The following is a 22505-nucleotide window of genomic DNA, read 5'->3' as shown; positions in this document are numbered from 1 at the left end:
TATTATTCAGCCTTAAAAGAATGATATTCTGATGCCACAACATGGATAAACATTTAAGACATTATGCTAAATAAAATAAAGGCACAAATGGACAAATACTATATGACACCATTTATATAAAATACCTAGAATAGTCAGATTCATAGAGACAAAAAGTAGAATGGTGTTTACCAAAGTCTGGTACGAGGGAATGGAGAGTTATTGTTTAATGGACATAGAGTCTCAGTTTTAGATGATGAAAAAGTTCTATAGATGGATAGTGGTGATAGTTGTACAACAATGTGAATTTACTTAATGCCACTGAATTATACACTTAAAAATGGTAAATTTTATGTATATTTTACCATAATTAAATTTTCTCCTTGCCCTTTTTAATAGGACCTTAGATTTCTGAAGTTGAATAAAAGCTTTTTAAGCTTTAAATTCTCATATTGCTTAATAAGGTTATATGTACACTGTGTCCTTAACCAAGTCTGAATGGCTCTAACTTGAACTGTTGACCTCTTTCTTCCCTCTTGTGTTCTTTGCCTTCAGGTAGAACTAGACCTGGAAGTTTCCAGTCCCTTTCTGATGGTAGGCATTGGACCCTCTTCTCTTGATTGCTGTGAGATATGTTACTGATCTGGGGCACAGTCTGGGGAGACATGGGAACAGGTGGTAATTAGGTAGCTAGATAAACTTTCTTCTGAATCTACTATCATTATTAGAGAATACTGAGTAAGGAGGAGGTAAAATCATTCTAGCTACAGGGGCAAGGGTGACTTCTAGGGATGCTGTCTTTGGAAAAGAATGGAAATCTACTTTTGGCCATAAAGATACCTTGGGAGCCCCAAAGTAAAATAAAAGGTATGTGAGAAGGAAGCAGTAAAGGCAAGGAATGACAAGAAGCAGGACTCACAGTGCCATTCTGAACCAGCTGCCTGTTCTTTTTCAGCTCTGTCAGACACACCTGCCAAAACCTATGCTCCAGAGCTGGGAAGACCCAAGGGGGAGTATAGGGTGAGTTATAGCATGCAGTAGTGTGACACTTGACATAGCATAAAATACCTTGACGTATTACCTTGCTTGTTTTTCTCAACCCTTTGAGAAGGTATTTTTTTAAACCCCCTTTTATAGATAAGAAAACTGGGTTTCTAAACATTAGGGCTTGCCTGGAGTACTCAGTCTTACCATATTTCATTTACCCATTATTCAAAATACCCAAAAATATACTCAAAATACGGCCTTTTGAAGGCTGTATTTTAAAACTCAATGACCATCACTGCAGTCTGGAAGCTTGGTGGAGCTCATATTCCCATGAAGCATATAAAAGAGCAAATTGATTCATAAGGAAGAAACCATATCCTAAGGTCAGAAAAGAAACATATCTTAAATGTCTCTCTTTCTCCTTGTGTTGGCCAAAGGCATTAATTATTAGGATCCTAAAATGTGACTCTAGTCACATCTAGAGGTTGAATTCTGAACCAGTAGGCATGGGGCTATTGATTTTGCCAATGGATTCATCACTCTTTTATTGATCTCCTCTTGTATGTATTGTCCCTGCTATAGTTCCTTCAGAAACTCAAAACAAGGCCATTTCAGTTCTTCATTTTTTTTCCATTTCCTCCCACAAAATATTTCCCCCTTAGGCACTAAGACTATTGAGTTTGAGATGAGGAGCTGGTACACTGATAATTCTGATCCCTTAACTTCCTGAGATTCATGTGTTGCTAATATTCTAGGATTATAGCAATGACTGGAGCCCCAGTGATACAGTGCGACGCCTCCGGAAAGGCAAGGTAAGGTCTCTGGAGAGAGAATTCTTGTGGGATTCTTTGGGAAGTTGGGAAGTTTGTTCCCACAGGAAAGATTTCTTTTTTCTTTTTTTTTTTTTTTAATGAGACAGGTTCACTGGCATCATCATAGCTTACTGCAACCTGAACTCCCTGGCTCAAGCCATCCTCCTGCCTCAGTCTCCCGAGTAGCTAGGCCTGCAGGTGTGCGCCACCACGCCCAGCTAATTTTCTGTTTTTTATAGAGACAGGGTTTCACTGTGTTGCTCAGGCTGGTCTCAAATTCCTGGCCTCAAGCAATCCTCCTGCCTCAGCCTTCCAAAGTGCTAGAGTTACAGGTGTGAGCCATTGTGCCCAGCTAGGAAGGATTTCTTGACTTCTCTCTTCCGTTCCCATTTGTTAAATGAAGTGATTTTCAGGAGGAAAATACGTACACTGAAGCTAAAAGTCAGTTGCAGAATTTCTGGTTCCCCAGGGTTTAGTGTTGCTTTGATAGGGTAGTAGGCAAGGAATGATGCATGAGAGGGAAAGTACATTTACAAGTTAGAGTAATCTTTTTAATGTTTAGGATTTTATGTTTAAAAACTTTGTGTTTAGGATTATATCTTTTATATTTATGATTCATTGTGAGTTAATTTTGTCTGTGGTGCGATGTAAGAGTTGAGGTTCGTTTTTTTTTTCCATGTGGATATCCATTTGTTCCAGCACTATTTATTGAAAAGATTATCCTTTCCCCCATTGGATTATCTGGAGCCTTTGTTGAAAATGAAGTGACCCTATATGTGTAGGCCTATTTCTGGACTCTCTATTCCAGTTCATTGATAGAAATCTTTGTCTAGCCTTATGCCAATACCATAGTCTTGGTTATTGTAGCTTTATGGCAAATCTTGAAATCAGGTAACTTCAACTTTGTTGAAGCTTTCAACCTTCAACTTTGTTCTTCCAAAATTGTTTTGGCTATTCTAGATCCTTTATATTTCCATATAGATTTTAGTATTAGCTTTTTAGTGTCTACAGTAGAGCTACTGAGATTTTGATTGGGATTACATTGAATGTATAGAACAATTTTGGGAGAATTGAAAATGATCATAATAAGTAATGGATCATAGACCTAAATGTAAATAAGTGCTAAACCTAAAACTTCTAGAAGAAAATGTAGGTGAAAATCTTTGTGATCTTGATATACGCAAAGATTTATTACCTAGGAAACAAAAAGCATGAACTTTAAAAGAAAAAATTGATGAAATAGACTTCATCAAAATTAAAAACTTTTTAAAGCACTGTTAAAACCATGAAAATACCACCATAGCTTGGAGAAGATGGTTGTAAAACACATCCATTATAACGGACTTTTATCCAGAATATATATAGAACTCTTATAGCTCAGTGATAAGAAGAGAGATAATCTAATAAAATATAGGCACAACATTTGACCAGACATATCACAAAAGAATATATATGAATGGGCAATAAGCACTTGAAAAGATACTTAATGTTATAGTTATCAAGAAAATGTGAATTAAAACCATGAGATACTAGTATACGGTCACTAGAATGGCTGAATTTAAAAAGACGGATGGTACCAAGTGTTGGAAGGATGTGGAGGAAATGGACTCTCATTCACTGCTGGTGGGAATGTAAAATGGTTAAACTACATTGAAACACAGTCTGGCAGTTTCTTATAAAGTTAAACATATACTTATTGTATAACCCAGCAATTTCTCTCCTAGATAATTTACAATCTGAGATGAATTAAAACATATGTCCATACAAAGAGTTGTATACAGATGTTCATAGAAGGTTTATTCATAAAAGCCCCAAAAGTGAAAACTACCCACTGTCCATCAGCAGATAAAGGGATAAACTGCAGTATATCCATAAAGTGAAAAACAACTTGGCAATAAATAGGAACAAACTGATAGTCATTGCAACACACGATTTTATCTTAGAAACATGCTGTTGAGTGAAAGAGTTACAGAAGAGTATGTATTGTATGACCTCATTTTAATAAACTTCTAGAAAAGGCAAAATTATAGTGTCTGAAAACAGATGAGTGGTTGCCAAGAAATGGTGATGGAGGGAGGGCATTAATGTCACAGTAGACAGGCATTAATTTTGGGATGAGGGAAGTGTTCTGTGTCTTTGTTGTGGTAGTGGTTACATGGATGTATGTACTTGTCAAAACTCACTGAACCAGGCTGGGCATGGTGGCTTAGGCCTGTAATCCTAACCCTTTGGGAGGCTGAGGCAGGGGAATTGCTGAGGCCAGGAGTTTGAGACAAGCCTGGGCAGCATAGCAAGACCCTGTCTCTACAAAAAATAAAAAAAATTAGCCAGGTATGGTGGTGTGTGCCCATAGTCCTAGTTACTCAAGTGGCTGAGGCAAGAGGATCACTTGAACCTAGGAGTTCAGAGGTTGCAGTCAGCTATGTTTGTGCTGCTGTACTCCAGCCTGGACAACAGAGTGAGACCCTGTCTCAAAAAACTCAAAACACTCACTGAACTATGCACTTAAATAGGGTGGATTTTACTGTATGTAAATTATACCTAAAAAAAAAAAAAAAAAAAAGAACACGTGATCTCTCTGTTGACTTTGTCAAAACTTTAGGACATTAGCATCTTGTAAGGCATCAGGCTGAAATAGAGTGTGGTGGGAACCTACTGTCTCAGAGTACTGGGGACCATATTGTAAAAATACAGAGGCTCTCCTTGGAGATATTTTCCTTCATTTTTGCCCATTCTTCAGTAAACAGTGACAAAGGAATATAGAAAATTGTCTTCTTCCTCACACACTAACTCTGTTGTTACTCTGCCAGGTCTGCTCATTAGAAAGATTCCGCTCCTTACAGGACAAGCTTCAACTCCTAGAAGAGGCAGTAAGCATGCATGATGGAAACGTCATTACTGCAGTGAGTTACAGGTTTTGTTGTTGTTTGTTTAATTATTGTTTTCATTAGTTTCCGAAAATCCAATCTGAGGGAGGACAGATGTGAGAGCAGTCTCTCTCAGAGGGAAATGTCTCTCAGCCAGTATGGCCACAAGCATGTGGACTCCTAAGACATAGCTTAGTTCCAGGTGTCTGTTATCTCTCCTTTCATCACAGGGAAAGATCTACTGTCTGTATCTGTAAAGATTCTTAATGAGTTGCTGGCCTTCTTCCTAGACATCAGGTGCTCAGGGCAGGGCTTTGTGTTCGAAAGTTTGCACATTCTTTGTTCTCTTTTCCTATAGGTTCTGATTTTCCTGAAGAGGACACTGTGCAAAGGTGAGCATGGTTTGAGGGAAATCTCTGGTCAGCAAAGTGTCTGCCACATTTGAGGGGAGAATGGCATGTGGCTTTCATACCAGAATTCACCAGTATCAAGTGTATTTCAGAGACAGCGGGGGTGGCCTGAGACTTCACAGTAGACGCCACATCATTTAGGGTGATGATTATAATAACTACAAAGTCCCCTCTATTTATTGTACAGACAGATGATTCTGTTGGTTTGAGGAATTCAGAGTCCATGCGAAGTGCCTACTGTTTGGTTTGGTGAGAACTAAAAAGCTGACTCAGTGGCCATGAGTTGCCCTGGACCATAGAGTGTCTTGATGGTGGGTTGAAACATAGGGGTAAACCCTTCTTAGATTCTGCTAGGCTTTGATGAGAGAATGTTTGCAATGTATAAGAAGGAAGACCAATTTCACACTTGACTAATAAGCTTCATTCTTTCTCAACCTAATTCCTGCCTGCCAGAGATCCTCTTCCGAGAGCTGGAGGTGCGACAGGTTGCCCTGAGACATCTTATTCACTTCCTTAAGGAAATAGGGGATCAAAAGCTGCTTTTAGACCTCTTCAGGTAAGAACTGATTGGTCTGTCAAGTTTAAGTACTTTCTTCAAAGCACTCTGGGGAATACACAGGGATTGAAGATACTCGTGTTTTTTCTGGAAACACTTACAAGACAAGATGTTGAGATTACTAACAATACATCAGAACCTATCATAAGGTGACAGTATAGCAGGGTAGTTAAGGACCAGGCTCTAGAGTCAAACACACTTGGGTTGCATACTGACTGGCTCTACCACTTAGTTCATGGAGTGACCTTGAGCAAGTTATCAAACCTCTTCTCAATTCCCACATCTGTAAAATGGAGATGATGTTACCTACCACACAGGGTCATTATGAAGATGGAAAGAGGGCATTTCACTTAGCATAATGCCTAGTCTGTGGTATTGGTCAATTTGTTAGGCATTTTCTTATAAAAGATCTAAAATAAAGGTACCTTTTTTACTTGATTCCAAGTGATACCAGTGAGAAATACAGTGGAGGAGAAAAAAAATTTTCAGTCGGGATACCTGAGAAAAACCTCATGGAAGTGGTTAGGATTTGAGTTGGGCCTGTGAGGCTAGGCAGGATTCTGATAGGTGAGAAGTAGGCATATCTGCTGGGGGCAGAGGTGGGTGGGGGGAACCTCTATCACGTTTTCCTTCCCTATCTCATTCCAACGAGTGGGAACTATTTCCCACTTTTGGATTGAAATGTTATGTTCTTTCTTCAATGTCAGGAAAAAGGTTGGACCTCTGGAAGATTGTATTGACAGAAAAGAGTGCTTTAATCTTTAAAAAACAAAAATAAGGTTTCTGTGGGCTAGAGTAGGTTTTGTGGAGTCTCTGAGTCCTTTCTGTCAGACCTGTTAACATTACAAAGTTATTAGTGTCCTGCAATGCCTGCCTGTCCTTGCTTTTCATTCAGCTGGAAAGAACAGGGGAACAGTGATATCTGACCCACCATTTATCTTGTGTATAGAGGGAAACGCGTTTAAATTGTCTCTCCTAGAGCAAGCACCCTATTTCATGAGGTTATACTGCCACACATCAATAGATAAAAATGCCCTGCTCCCTTCTGCTTCTTCCCAGGTTCCTAGATAGAACAGAAGAGCTTGCGGTAAGTGTGGCCTTTGTTTCAGTTGGGGACCTATTTAACAGAAATCTAAGCCAAAACCCAGCCTCCAAGATCCGAGACTGATTGAACTATTTCCCTGGATATTGATCATATACAGAAGAGAGAGGCATCTGGAAAACCTGAAAACTTACCCAAAAGATCTATTGTTTCTTTTTATATGCTCTTTCGGTTGGGCTTACGAATAAGTTTTTTGAAAACTAAATGTGTGAAAACTGGCCTGATCAGTTTGTAACATGTTTTTTAGCTGTTTTCAAGTCCTGGTTTATAGGAGCTTTTGGGTTTTGGCTTCCAACTAAAGAAAATATTGAAAGCTAAGAGGATAAAAAACTAGATATAGGTCAAGAAGGAAGATAGGTCAGGTTGGTGGTACATCTAATACTCGTTTTGGCTGAGAGTTCAATAGCCAAGTGTTAAAATTGATTTTTGGCAGATTTTCACAATCGTAGAATCAACTTCTAGAATACAAGAATAAATCTGAAATTTTACCAAAAGCTTAATTGTATTATTAAAACTTTAGTGATCTATTTTAAAAAATTTCACATAGTGCAGGAATGAGAATTTTTCAGCACTATAAATAACAGGATTATTCCTTTAGTCACTGTACAGAACATTTATGATGATATCAATGCACACATTTAGCTGGCACATTTAATATTGTTAACCTTCTTTGCAGAGTCAAATATAATTCAGGAAAATGTCAGCAACATGTTTTCTAAAAGGAACTTGTACTTAATATTCAAGGCATGGGAAAATCTGAAAAATCATTTATTCTCATCAATTGAAAATGATTGGCAGTCTGTAAAAATCATTTTGAAAAGCTTTTTGTTTATATTTTTAATTTCCATAGCTTGAAAACTATAAGGGATTTTCTTCATACAGCATTCTTGTAAAGGTTGTTGTTTTGGATTTGATTAGTGAAAATAAATGTATTTTGGGTAACTCATTTTTATCTAAAACTTTATTTTCTTCATACTCATTATGTTTGAAGATAATTTATCGTGCATGTTATATATAAATTTGGAGTTTTTCAACCTTGTAAACCTTGGAAGTGGCAAAGCTAATAATCTACTTTCATTTTATCCTCATAGAATATGAAAATTTCCCAAGTAGGACTTTAAAGACTTAAGACTAAAATAGAATTGAATAACAAAAAATTAACTATAGCTCTTAAAGGTTACATATTTTAATATCAGGAATGATTATATACCAATTATTTTATATCAAATATTTTAGAAAGATTAGATGATATAATGTAATTTCTATGATTGTCTTATAATATCATTTACATTTCTATATACATCTGTTGGCACTGAATGGATATAAGTTCATCCTAAAGCCATTTCATTCTCTTAATATTCATACTGTCAATCTGTTTCTTTCTTTTTGGAAAGTTTTTAATAATTGTATATAAAGACTTGGGTGTGGTACCTCTCGCCTGTAATCCCAGCACTTTTGGAGGCCAAGGCAGAAGGATTACTTGAGGACAGGAGTTCCAGACTAGTCTGGGCAACATAGTGAGATCTTTTCTCTACCCAAAAAAAGAAAAATTGGCTGGGCATGGTGGTGTGGACCTGTAGTCCCAGCTCCTCAGGAGGCTGAGGCAGGAAGATCACTGGAGCCCAGGAGTTTGAGGCTACAGTGAGCTATGATCGGGCCACTGCACTGCAGCCTGGGTGACAGGGCAGGACCCTGTCTCTAAAAAAAAAAAATAATAATAATTGTATTTAAAAATCACAACTTCCACAATCATAACTCATTATTGTATCATTTAACTCTTATAATAACAAGTAAATATTTATACTTCCGTGTTTTCTTATTTTAAGACTTTCAAAATAGAAAGCACATGTGAGGTTTTTTTCAGAGCTACATGTAGAACCTATGTTACCTTAATGTGAATATTTAGCTATAAATAGTGAATGACATGCCCTATTCATATCACTGATATTTATGTCATCACATTACCACTGATCGTATAACAGAGCAAGATCCCATCTACCATTGATCGTGTAACAGAGCAAGACCCTGTCTCTTTAAAAGAAAAAACAAAAAAGAAGAAGAAAAAGTGGCTAGTGAAACTAAAGACTTGAAATTTTAATTTAATTAATTTACCATATGTGGCTAGTAACTACCATATTGGACAGTACAGTTACAGATAAACCTACTCATGGGCTGGGCACAGTGGCTTATGCCCGTAATCTCAGCACTTTGGGAAGCTGAGGCAGGGGGATCACTTGAGGCCAGGAGTATAAGACCAGCCTGGACAATATAGCGAGGCCCCATCTCTACAGAAAAATTAAAAAATGAGCCAAGCATGGTGGCACATACCTGTAGTCCTAGCCACTCGGGAGACTGAGGCAGGAGGATCACTTGAGCCCAGGAGTTCGAGGTTATAGTGAGCTATGATTGTGCTACTGCACTCCAGCCTGGGCAACAGAGTGAGACCTTTCCTCTAATAAATAAATAGATAGATAAACCTACTAATGATTTTGGATTGCTGTTTGTTCCTCCCCACCCTGCAATACACTCATAACCATCCACACTCAGAAGGAATCTCTGAGAATGAAGAATTTGAGGTTTTTTTTTTTTTTTAAGCGTGAAAAGTTCACTTATTCAGCTACCTTCTTCTTCTAAGGAGACAAAATAGCTCAGAGCCTTTCTCTGTTTTTTGTAGCTATCCCATTATCGAGAGCATTTGAACATTCAGGACCCGGAGAAACGAAAGGAATTCCTTAAGACCTGCATTGGGTAAGTATGGGGGAGAAATAGTTTTAAGTATAAATATCTTCATACAAAAGGAATGAAGGAAATAAAAGAGGGCAGAATGGATAGCTAGGAAGGAGAAGGGTAACAATGACTTATACAAGTATCCTGAAAGGTCATCTCATTCTGTGGTTCCCAAATACTAGTCCTCAACAGAGTTTTTACTGGTTGGTGATAAACTGAGAAAAATAAAGACAATATAGATAGTTTGTTTCTAAAGTTAAATTTATTTAATTTGAAAGACTGTCCTTCTAGGATTTTGTCCCCACCTCTCTCCTCTTTTTTAGTAGTCAAATGGGTTGTAATTTTTTTGATGACCTTAAGTAATAAAAGTTGGCAACACTTTATGGGCTTTATGTGTGGTTTTTTTCATTTGTTTGTTTTTTTGAGACAGAGTATCGCTCTATTGCCCAGGCTAGAGTGCAGTGGCATCATCATAGCTTACTGCAACCTCAAACTCCTGGGCTCAAAGCGATCCCCCTGCCTCTACAGGTGGGTGCCACCACACCGGCGAATTTTTTAAAATATATATTCTGTAGAGATGGGTTCTTGCTGTGTTGCTCAGGCTGTTCTCGAACTCTTGAACTCAAGCAATCCTCCCGCCTTGGCCTCCCAAAGTGCTAGGACTACCGGCTTGAGCCACCATGCCTGGCCCCTTATGTATTTTTAATGTTACTAATCCTTGACACCTTACAGTCCAAGAATGACCAATCTGGTGCATGCTTTCATCCAATTTAAATCCTTGTGAAAACCAGCCCTTCATTTGGTGGCATGCACCTGTAGTCCCAGCTTCTTGGGAGGCTGAGATGGGAGGATTCCTTGAGTCCAGAAGTTCAAGTCTGTAATGTGCTGTGATCACTCCTATAAATAGCCACTTCATTCCAGTCTAGGCAACATAGTGAGACCTTGTTTCTTTAAAAAAAACAAAACAAAACAAAACAACAACAGCCCCACATATTATTATTCCTATAATGGAGTGCTCATTGCTCTTGAAAGTAGCTCATTTTATTATTAGACAGCCTTCATTATCGGAAAGTGGTTCAGCATAAGGAAGTATCTTTCAAGACACAGCGCACCCAGTCATTGTTCTCCAGGTTCAGTGTTCATACTTGTTTCAGCTGTTCTTCATGTGACACGATTTCTAGGCTTCATGTTTAGAAATTTGTTTATATCAGTGAAATCCTTAATTTTAATGTTATCAGATACTGAGCTATGTTTTATGGCCTCTGGAAAACAAAGAGAAAGGTTAGAATAGTGAGTTAACTGGAACTTGTTGCTGACTCCTTTTATCTTTCTAAAAATTCACTGTCTCAAACTTGGATAGTGTAATTGAATTGCATAATTCTTCCTGGAGTGAATGTAGTAAGGGAATAAGGCAGCACTTTCTAAAGAGTAGATCTATGAATTGGGAGTTTAAAATCTGGTGTCTAAGCTGGATGCCGTGGCTCATATCTGTAATCCTGGCACTTTAGGAGGCCCATGTGGGAGAATCTCTTGAGGCCAGGAGTTTGAGACCAGCCTGGGCAACATAGCAAGATGCTGTCACTACAAAAAACAAAAAAAATTAGCCAAGTGTGGTGGCATGCACATCTTCCTAGACACTTGAGAGACTGAGGCAGGAGGATTGCTTGAGCCTAGGAGTTTGGGGTTGCTGTGAACACCACTGTACTCCAGCCTGCATAGCAGAGCAAGACCCTGCCTTTAAAAAAAAAAAAAAAAAAATCCTGGCCTTACCCATTGACTTACCATATGACTTTTAGGCGAAGACACTGTCCCTCAACATCTTTATGTGTAAAAATGTAATACGGTGTTAAAGATGGAGGCCTTAACATTTATAGAGATCTTTACCAATCTATAAAGGTACCACCATGCCATGTAATTTAATTTGCCTTTATTACTCGGCAATAAAAAATAGCTAACAAATTTAAGTGGCCGTAAGTACAGTTAAGCAACGATACAAACCACAGAGCTTCACTAGGATATGGACGATGAGCAGTTGGCTAGGCTCACTGACTAGCTTCGTGACCCATTCACCAGACATTCCATCTCGCCAAATGAGAAGATTCTAATTCATTCCTCAGCATAATCATTAATGGCTATATGTATTTTGTGGACTTTCAGGTTCTCTCTTGAATTGGAAAACCTTAAATATAAAATCTAAGCCAAAGGTCTCCTCTATTTTCTTCGCTCTTTCTCTGCCTTTAAGTGATACTGTAGAGGTAAATTGAGATCAGACTTGTGAGGCACCATGAGCTTCTTATCCTTACAGTGGTGATTTGGTTTAGTTAGGTCTGTTTCCTTTTTTGAGTAGAGAAAGAGGTACTAACTTTCTGGCCCTCTACCAGTTTACCATTTTCAGCAGAAGATTCTGCACACATACAAGACCATTACACGCTCCTGGAACGTCAGATCATTATTGAGGTTAGACTCCTCATCTCTGCATTTTCTGCTCCAGTGCCCAGGCTCAGTGCCATTCATCATCTAGGAGACCTGTACGCCTTGAACATTTATGTCATTTCCTGTTACAGTCTCTAAAAGCTCTTCATTTTCTCCCTCTCCACAATAACCCCCTTCCTCCATTGTTCTTGGGCTGTGGTCCTCAACCCCTCGGCTGTGGCCTATTAAGAAAATAGGGTACCTCCTTTCCCCCCAACCCCTGACCCCCAGCCCCTGTCCATGGTAAAATTGTCTTCCATGAAACCAGTCCCCAGTGCCAAAAGGGGGACTGCTGTTCTTGGGCATTCTTTTTCTTCTTACCTGCTGTTAACCTGTAAGTATTAATGTTTCTTCTTTATCCCAAATCTCCCATGCCATTGCTTCTCCAGTCTTTCTCCAGCTAACTTGGATTTGTGATCATTTTATGGATTTAAAACTCCCCTGGGGTATCCTACTCAATTTCTTTCTTTTTCTCTTCCTTGCATCATTCCTAGTGTGGGAAATACATTTACTATAGTATTAAAGATTTTTCTCCTACCACTACTCCATGGACATTGTTCTTTTTTTCGCTTGGCTCACTCTACCACAGGCAAATGATCGACATCTAGAATCAGCAGGACAGACTGAGATCTTCCGAAAGCACCCACGCAAAGCTTCAATCCTCAACATGCCACTGGTGACGACGCTTTTCTACTCCTGCTTCTATCACTACACGGAGGCTGAGGTACAGGCAAAATATGAAAGACAGACCCCACAGGCTGTCATCGCACAAGAAGAACATAGTTTAAATTCAGTATTATGATGTATTCTATTAATAATGGGTACATATAATTCTCAGAAATCCACCTGGAAGCTTTTCACCTCAGCAAGGGGGAGCCAAGAGGGGAAAAGAGGTTCGTAAGGGTCTGTGTGGCTTCAAGTGAGCTGGCATGCTAACATAGCACGTCTGTCCCTGGCGCTGGTTCCCCCACAGCCTGTTCAGAGGTCCATAATTACAAATGGATCGGCATGCTGTAGAGAAGAGCAGCAGCATGTTAGGTAGTTGTGGATACTTTAAAAAATTTTTTTGAAGAAGTTTGGCTTTAATGATCACAGTGAACATTTTCCCCTTATTTGGATTAGCAGAAAATTGGGAAAAGCACCATATTTATTAATCCAATTCCTGATAACCCAGCTTGCGATACTTGATTATTTCCCATGGAGCTTTTCTCGTAAATTAATTTCTGTGTTTAAATGATTACAGAGTGAGATGTAGAAGGTCTGTGTTGTTGAAAAGAAATGAGAGATTGGGTGGTATATGGGAAAGTCAGTATCACTAAAGTTCCTTCTCCACTTTCATCCTAGGGGACATTCAGCAGTCCCATCAACCTGAAGAAGACATTTAAGGTAGATATAAATTGGTTAGTGTTTTGTAAAAGTGGTATCAAGGTAACTACATTGAGTGGATATTGCTTTGTAACCCTGTACAGTAGTCTTTTGACATTCAAGGTCAAAGGTAGAAAGAAGCAAGTTTGTGGGAAGTGAGAGAAGACTTTAAATGCATGGCCTGTAGCAGTGCTGGGGCCTGGGAATTAAGGGGTTCTTGATGACCTGAGAAATTTATTGATTTTTTAAGAGGCAGAATCAATACTAGAAAATATTTATGCCCATCTTTTCTAAAATTCCCAAGTACCTCAGTTGACGCATTTCCACTTCCCCTTAATTTCTCTTGGTCTCTGCTTTCTAGATCCCAGACAAACAGTATGTACTGACAGCCCTGGCTGCTCGTGCCAAGCTTCGAGCATGGCATGATGTAGATGCCCTCTTCACCACAAAGGTGGGTGCCCTGTTTTGTGCTGCTGAGGTCTTGGGAGAAAGAAGCATCATCATACCATGTTATAAATTCTAATTACTGATTTACATTTTTCTTCCAGTTTTCTATTTTCCAAAATTTCAAAGCTAAAGAAAAGTTGAAAGAATAGTATAATGGAGGGTGAGTACAGTGGCTCACACCTGTAATCCCAGCATTTGGGGAGGCCAGGGCAGTAGTATCACCTGAGGCCAAGCGTTTGAGACTAGCCTGGGCAACATAGTGAGACCCTGTCTCTACAAAAAACAAAGAAGAAACTACCCAGGCATGGTGGCACATGTATGTAATCCCAGCTACTTGGGAGGCTGAGGCAGGAGGATCTGTTGAGCCCAGGAGCTGGAGGTTATAATTAGCTATGATCACGCCACTGCACTCTGGGCAACAGAAAGAGACTCTGTCTCTTAAAAAAAAAAGTACAATGAACACTAATAGTCTTTACCCACTTCATTAACTTATTAACGTTTTTGCCATATAGGCTTGCTCTTTTAATATACACATGCTTTTTTTTTTCTGAATCATCTGAAAGTAAGTTACAGACATCATGACACTTTTCCCTTAAATACTTAAGCATTTATGTCCATCATAAACACAATTCTATTATCATTCTCAAGAAACTTAACATTAATACGATAATATTATCAGATATATCTCCATATTTAAATCAGTTTTTTATAGCTCTTTTGAGTTTTTTAATATTTATTTCCTATCAGGATCCAATCAAGGGTCTTGCATTGAATTTGGTTGTCATGTCTCTACTGTTTTACATTTTTAAAAAAATTTAATCAGTTTTTACTGTATATATTTAAGGTTTACAACATATTATGCTATACGTATACTTAGTGAAATGATTGCTATAGTCAAGCCAATTAGCATCCATCATTTCACGGTTACCCATTTTTCAAATTTTCCAGAATATAGTACAATATTATTAGCTAAAGTCCTCGTGCTGTACATTAGATCTCTAGATTTATTCATTCTACACAATTGCAACTTTGTACTTTGACCTACATTTGTCCTGTCTCTGGAAACTATTTCTGTTTCTATGTATTCAGCTACTTTTTAGATCCCACATATAAGTGAGATCATACAGTATTTTTCTTTCTGTGTCTGGCTCATATCACTTAGCCCAGCGTCCTCCAGATTCATTCATGTTGTTGCAAATGATAGAATTTCCTTCCTGCCTAAGGCTGAATAATATTCCATTGTGTATATATGTGCCACAATTTCTTTATCCATTCATTCTTCAGTGGACACTTAGATTATTTCCATATCTTGGCTATTGCGAATAATGCTGCAGGGAACATGGGAATGCAGATATCTTTATGAGGTGCGGATTTCATTTCCTTTGGGTGTATATGCAGAAGAGGAATTGCTTTTTAAATTTTTTGAGGAACTTCCATACTGTTTTCCATAATGGTTACATCAGTTTACATTCCTACCAACAGTGTACAAGGGTTCCCTTTTCTCACAAACACTTGTTATCTTTTGTCTTTTTTTTTTTTTTTTTTTTTTTCTTTTTTTTGGGGGGGGGCCGCGCCGGGCGGCGGGCGGGGCAGCTCCCCGCACCACGGCCCTGCCCGGCCCTTCTTTTGTCTTTTTTTAAATATAAATTTTATTGGGAGGTTGAGGCGGGAGGGTCACTTGAGGTCAGGAGTTTGAGACCAGTCTGAGCAAGAGCGAGACCCTGTCTCTACCAAAAATACAAAAAAATTAGCCGGGCGTGGTGGCATATACCTGTAGTCCCCAGCTGTTCGGGAGCCTGAGGCAGTTTGCAGTGAGCTATGATGAGCCACTGCACTCTAGCCCAGCGGGATGGCGGTGGGTGGGGGGAGAAGAGGAGGCAGAGTGAGACTCTGTCTCAAAAATGTATATAAATAAATAAATTTTATTATATATATTTAAGGTATACAGCACAATGTTATGAGATACATATAGATGGTAAAATGATTACTATAGTGAAGCAAATTAACAAATCCATCATTTAACTTAGTTATATTTTTAATGTGACAAAAGCAGCTAACATCTACTCATTTAGCATAACTCCTGATTACAGTACAATATTAACTACCTTCCTGTGTTATACATTAGATCTCTAGACTTATTCATGGTGAATAGCTGCTATTTTGTATCATTTGACCTACATCTCCTCATTTCCTCCCCCCTCACTGTTTTGTTCTATTTTTACCTTTTTGTTTTTTTTAAGATTCCACACGTGAGTCATGTGGCATTTTTCTTTCTGTGTCTGGCTTATTGCACTTAGCACAGTGTCTTCCAGGTTCATCCATGTTGCAAATGGCAGGCTCTGTTTTTTTTTAAAGGCTAAATAACATTTCATTGTACATACATACACCACAGTTTCTTTATCCATTTATCTTTCAGTGGATATTGTTTCCAAATCTTGGAAATCTGTGAATAATGCTGCAATGAAGTGGGAATGCAGGTATTTTTATGAGGTAGTGATTTTGTTTCCTTTGGGTATATACCCAGAAGAGGGTTGCTGGGTCATGTGGTAGTTCTATTTTTAATTCTATAGGAACCTTCATATTGTTTTCATAATAGGTGTACCAATCTAATATTTCCATCAGCAGTGTACAAGGGTGCTCTTTTCTCTATACCCTCACTAACATTTATCACGTACTAGCCTTATTAATAATAGACATCCTAACAGGTGTGAGGTGATATCTCATAAGTGGGTTTGATTTGCATTTCCCTGATCATTAATGATGTTGAGCACCTTTTCATATGCCTGTTGGCCATTTTTATGTCTTCTGGATAAATGTCTATTCAGGTCCTTTGCCCATTTTTAAATCAGGTTATTTTTCTGCCATTGAGTTGTGTGAGTTCTTTATAAATTTTAGATATTAACTCCTTATCACATATATGGTTTGCAAATATCTCCTCCTAGTCCATAGGCTGTTTTTTCATTTTGATTGTTTCCTTTTCTATATAGAAGCTTTTTAGTTTAGTGTAGTCGTATTTATTTATTTTTGCTTTTATAGCCTAAGCTTTTGGTGTGATACCTAAAAAATTATTGCCAAGGCTAATGTCAAGGAGCTTTACTCCTGTGTTTTCTTTTAGGAATTTTATGGTTTCAGGTCTTACACTTAGGTCTTATCCATTTTGAGTTGATTTTTATTTTTGGTGTGAGATAAAGGTCTAATTTCATTCTTTTGCATGTGGAAATCCAGTTTTCCCAGCACCGTTTATTGAAGAAACTGTCATTTCCCTATTGTGTCCTCATGATGCCCTTGTCAAAAATTAGTTGACTATATAGTGTTAGGTTTATTTCTGGGCTCTCTATTCTGGTCCACTGGTCTATGGGTCTGTCTTTATGCCACTGCCGTACTGTTTTAATTACTGTAGCTTTGTAATATAATTTAAAATCAGCAAGTGTGATGCCTCCAACTTTGTCTTTCTTTAACATTGATTGCTTTGGTTATTTGGAGTCTTTTGTGGTTTCATATGAACTGGTTTACATTTTAAATACCTATTTTCCCATTGTGAGTTTGAAAATTTTCTGTTTTTCCCCCTTGTTAATTAGTTACATTACCAAAGCATCGATACATGCCTACATCAAAATCAAACACTATGTGAAAGTATATAAAGGTGAAGTTCCTCTTTCATTGTCTACATGCTCCTGTTTCACTCCCTTCCTCAAGGCAAACACTGTTAAAAAGCTTGATTGGTAGCTTTCCAGACCTTTCCTCAGGAATTTACAAATAAACATCTATGTATACGTATAAAGATTTAGAAGGCACAATTTTTTCTACATTGATAAGTTTATACTACAAATATTAAGTAAATTACTCCATTTTTTACAATTTCATAGACTTTTTTCCTGTATTAGTTCCTATAGATCTAAGAACTTATTTCATACCTCTGACTCTCTTCTACCCTCTCAAATCCCTTGACATTTCTGAAAAATTCATCTCTCATCATTTCTCTATACCTCACCCCTATCCATACCCCCCCTGGCTCCTGTGTTATTCTGATCTGACCATAAAACAGACTAGCCCAGAGTGTGTGGAGTGTGCCTGGCCTTAGCTACTGCTGCCCCATCTTTCTTTTTCAGAACTGGCTGGGCTATACCAAGAAGAGAGCACCCATTGGCTTCCATCGAGTTGTGGAAATTTTGCACAAGAACAGTGCCCCTGTCCAGGTAATGGCTCCTAAAGACTTGAGTTGGGTACAGGATACTCTAGGAGACCGAACTTTTAGTCTCTTACTGGTCAACGATGGGAGACCTGACCTGTTTTTATTTTCCCTAAAGGGAGCACAATGGCTGCACTATGCCTCAAGATAGAAAAGGCCAGAGAGGGGTTTTATTCCTTTTAGAAGTAATCCCACTCTTTGGAAAGCTGAGAAGGAAGGATCGCTTGAGGCCAGAAGTTCAAGACTACCCTGGGCAACATAGCAAGACCCCGTCTCTATAGAAAAACTTTAAAAAATTAGCTGGGTGTGGTCCTAGCTATTCAGGAGACAGAGACAGGAGGATTGCTTGAGCCCAGGAGGCTGCAGTAAGCTATGTTTGTGCCACTGCATTCCAGCCTAGGCAACAGAGGTAGATCCTGTGTCCGGCTGGGGTAGGGGAGAAGTAATCCCAGACTGTCCTCTCTGAGGGTATATATTATGTTTAGCCTATGTGGAGTACTGATGGAAAAAAAGAGAACTCACTGAGAAAGGACATCAAGGAACAATAGGCACAGCACTGAATCAGATCTAGAGCACTGCCGTTGCTAGCATATGTTTCTGGCTCTAGGATGAGGAGAAATGTGCTCTTCCCTTCTTACCAAGGGAACGTGGAAGTACTCCCAGTGTCACATCATTTCCCACTTTAGAACTAGTCCTGTGGTTGATGATGGGAATTGTAGACATCAGATATTGAACTCTTTTGCCTTCTTTGGGACATTTTTTTTCCCACCTATAGAGCTCTTTAGTTTTATGGGTCTTGCTGTCATTAATCAGAAGTACCTCTTCCCACAGATATTACAGGAATATGTCAATCTGGTAGAAGATGTGGACACAAAGTTGAACTTAGCCACTAAGTTCAAATGCCATGATGTCGTCATTGATGTGAGTCCCCAAGAAATGGGAACCCTCAGTTAGATCCTCAGTGGAGAGTAGGGGATTACAATATTCTCTGTCCTAGATCCTGAGGTGCTTCCATCAGTTTTGACTGAATGGACAAAATAGTCTGGCAAAGTTAGTTCAGAGACCAGCACTCCTGTATTACCTTCCCAGCCCTCTGACTTATTTTTCTGTGCTGTTATAAATGTATTGCATTTGGACAATTCATGGAACTGAGTCAGTGTACATAAGCTCTGTAGACTTCTTTCCAACATGAAGTTCCTTGGGTGTTGGACTCCACTGTTATCCCACTGTAGCCCCTGGCCTCTCTTTGAACCTTGAGCCACAGTGATAGTGACAAAAAGAAATAACCCTTCATACATAAGGTTGATTGGGGGTTTGTATTGTTCATTTGTTTTGGTGTATAGGCCTGCCGGGACCTGAAGGATCGTCAGCAGTTACTAGCATACAGGAGTAAGGTAGATAAAGGATCGGCGGAGGAAGAGAAGATTGATGCCCTTCTCAGCAGTCCGGTGAGCAGCTACAGCTTACCCTTGCAGCAGTCTCAGGAGACAGTTCACAAAGTAGTATCGTGTGTATGTTCCCAAGGCCTGCAAAGGATTGCAGTTAGCAGAGCCACATGAATATAAGGGTCTCCCATGGGCCAAAAGGTCATAAGCACTGTTTTGAACAGCATAAATTACTCCTGAGATGTAGGCTGATAGAAGGGTTTGGGGACCTCAGGTTGAGACTTAACTGTAATGCTTTGATAATTGTTAAACCTAATGGGTAGGCAGGACCGACTATTAGAAGTATAAAAACAACTGTTGCAGATTCCGATTATCCAGACTGTATGGTCTCCTGGGGATGGATGTGACCTAGCTGTTGGAAATAAGAAGTGGATGAAGTAGACATTAGCTATTTGGGGAGCACAGCTGGTTCATCTCTCATAGCATGAAATTACTGAGCTTTTCGTTAGTATGGAACTTAGTTCCCTGTTAGATATTTTGGGACTTACTTCGAGGGTCATCTAAAACTAGTGGGATTCTGGTTCTAAGGAGGGCAGAACCTGAATAAATGCCCTAAATTGGGCTTGTAAAATACAGAATCGATGTTTAATTCATCTCTGAATAAATTAACTATTCCACACATTTAAAAAAATTTCTCAGCACCTCCCCATCTGATTCTTCTTTTTTGCTTTCTTACATTACCTAGCTGTGAGGCTTGTTTTATTGCATTCTTTCTTATCTTGCTGTAGGGATAAGTGAAAACTGATCACACACCTTCATTGTTTCGTCTTTCCACAGCAAATTCGATGGAAGAATTAAGTGGCATTAACTACCCTGAAGCCTGCCTCAGTTTTTCTTTTCCTGCCTGTGAAAGTAGAGAGAGCCCTTCTTTAGGAGAGCGTCAGCATCACATCGCTTGGGCTGATTATCAACAGGCAGTGCCTGTCTGCGTCTTTTGACAGAAGCCAGCACCTGGGCACAAATAGCTTCAGACTGATCTTTTGTCCAAGGGATCTAAGGGCCAAGAGCTAAAGCTTTGACTCCTGAGAACGATTCTTTCCACCTGGTGCTCATGTGAAGGTGGGAGTAATTTCTAGATTGGGCCCATACTGGTTAAGATCTCTCTTGGTCTGAGAAAAGTCACTGCTCCAGAAAGGAACTCTCTTAGACTATGGGGTACAGGTGTCTTAGGATAGCCAGTCCATTCCACTCATCTAATTATGATCCAGGACTTGGTGCTGGACTTTGGCAGTTCTGCTATGAATAAAGTCAGAACAGAAACAAAATGGCCTCAGGAAGGGGTGCCAGTGTTGCCCAGGACCTCCTGGAGACACACTCACACCAGACTGCACAGAATCCTCTACATCATGACAGACATTGCCCAGATTTTGTGTTTCTTCAGCCAGTATTCCTCTGCTGCCCCAGTTTACTCTCTGTCCGAAAACTTAGGGTCCCTCTCTCACCTGCACACTGAGATGACCCTGTTTGGGTGATGAGACATCCGCCTGAGCTTTTCCTCTACTTCTCCTATCCCAGACCCATAATCCTATATGGAGCTCAGATGTAGCAATGCTGGAGAGCTCTCCCTTCATGTAAAATCTCATTATTTCACCAGGAGCTTCCAGAAGTCTCACCTGGGCTAAACTCAGCAGCACTTCAGTTAGGATATTTAGATGGTGGTTTATTTTCACACTTGTTTTTTGAGAGGATATTCTGTAATGCTATATTCTTGCCCTATACCATTATGCTCTCTTTGCGACTGAACTGGGTTTTCCTGACGTGCTTAGACTCCTAATAAAGCTGTTTCTTCCTTGGTTCCTTCTCTTCCCCTCCCGGTTGTTTTGTGCAGAATGATGAAACAATTGGTCAGTATCTTGGGACCACTACAGGTCTCCCTCAGTGACTGCATTCAGCACATAGCAGGTGATAGAGTAATAATAGTGCTTTGGCAAAGCAGGGCCATTTGGTTAACGAAAGAGCACCGAGCTGGGAGACAGAAGACCTAACTACCTTTCCCAGCTCTACCACTAACAAGCTCTGTGGTACTGGATGAATCCCTTTCTCCCTCTACTCATTACCTTCATCTATAAAATGAGGGCATGATCATCTAAAAGTTTGTAGAGTTCTACATTCCTGTGACCGTGGCATGGGTGATGTCATAGAAGGAAAAAAGATGTTCATACAGAGGCATACTGCATGCTTTAAGGCAGTATGGTTCTCAACTGGAGGCAATTTTGCCCCTCAGGAGACATTTGGCAATGTCTGAAGACACTTTATATTGCCACACTGGGGGTGCTGCTAGCATCTAGTGGGTAGAGGTAGAGGATGCTGCCTTTATCCACTAGAAGCACAGGAAAGCCCCCCACAACAAAGAATTATCCTGCCCAAAATGTTAGTAATGCCAATGATGGGAAACCTTGCTTTAAGGGAATAAGACTCTATCTTTTGCTCCTCCATGTTGCAGTCTCCTTTGCAATTCCTCATATTTAGTAACCTCATATTTAGTTTCTTTCTTGCTGTTGAGGAAACAGGAGTTTAATGTGCTAGATTGTGCTACAGTTATTGGCTCATCTTCAACAGTGGTAACCTTATTAACTAGCGTATTGGTGAGGGTTCATGCAGACAAGCAGAACCACTAGGAGTATATATACATTATCTATATATGCAATCTTTTACAGGGATTTGACCTTACTGAAGTATGGCAGCTGGATGAATACTCTTTCTAAGGTTGCTGTCTTCGTTATCTGGTGGTAGAGTTTGCAGTCCATAGGAAAGGCAGTGGGGAAGGGAAGATAGATACAAAGTGAGGGAGAGAAGGGACAAGCTAGAACCCATGAGGTGGACTAGGACCCTAATCTGTTCTCACCGCCTCCAACCTTGACGAAGTGGGTATCCTGCAGGAAAAGCTGGTACCTTTGTCATGGGACTAAAAACCACCTGGCCTAGGAGTAAGCAGCTGAAGGAGGATCCAGGGGTAGGTGTGTTAGTTACAGGCCCAATTGCTGTCCCACACCAACAAGGTACCCAGCAGATAAGCAGCAACATGTGTGCCTGTCCCAACCTTACAAGCTGAAACACAACTGGTCGCTGTTTAATTTCTACCCTCTCAAACTTGCACAAAAATATCTCCCATGGCCCGCTCTAACCAGAAACATACAGGGAAGGGAA

The 22505-nt window shown here is 39.5% G+C and overlaps 1 protein-coding gene across 1 annotated transcript in view; it reads left to right on the top strand.

Moving 5' to 3' along the window:
• VIPAS39 (VPS33B interacting protein, apical-basolateral polarity regulator, spe-39 homolog) overlaps positions 1–21177 on the top strand; it is a 28245-nt gene extending 7068 nt beyond the window's left edge. The window contains exons 5-20 of the mRNA XM_069465165.1: positions 535–573; positions 935–999; positions 1722–1778; positions 4589–4681; positions 5004–5037; positions 5509–5611; positions 6671–6698; positions 9388–9461; positions 11822–11897; positions 12502–12636; positions 13257–13298; positions 13639–13728; positions 17834–17920; positions 18745–18834; positions 19257–19361; positions 20136–21177. Of these exons, the coding sequence (XP_069321266.1) occupies positions 535–573; positions 935–999; positions 1722–1778; positions 4589–4681; positions 5004–5037; positions 5509–5611; positions 6671–6698; positions 9388–9461; positions 11822–11897; positions 12502–12636; positions 13257–13298; positions 13639–13728; positions 17834–17920; positions 18745–18834; positions 19257–19361; positions 20136–20156 (1139 nt within the window). The 3' untranslated portion in view covers positions 20157–21177. The remainder of the gene's footprint in view (positions 1–534; positions 574–934; positions 1000–1721; positions 1779–4588; positions 4682–5003; positions 5038–5508; positions 5612–6670; positions 6699–9387; positions 9462–11821; positions 11898–12501; positions 12637–13256; positions 13299–13638; positions 13729–17833; positions 17921–18744; positions 18835–19256; positions 19362–20135) is intronic.
• The last annotated feature ends 1328 nt before the right edge of the window (positions 21178–22505 follow it).

This window comes from Eulemur rufifrons, chromosome 2 (assembly GCF_041146395.1).
Source record: "Eulemur rufifrons isolate Redbay chromosome 2, OSU_ERuf_1, whole genome shotgun sequence".
Classification (NCBI taxonomy): domain Eukaryota; kingdom Metazoa; phylum Chordata; class Mammalia; order Primates; family Lemuridae; genus Eulemur; species Eulemur rufifrons.
This window is presented reverse-complemented; position numbering and strand designations above follow the sequence as displayed.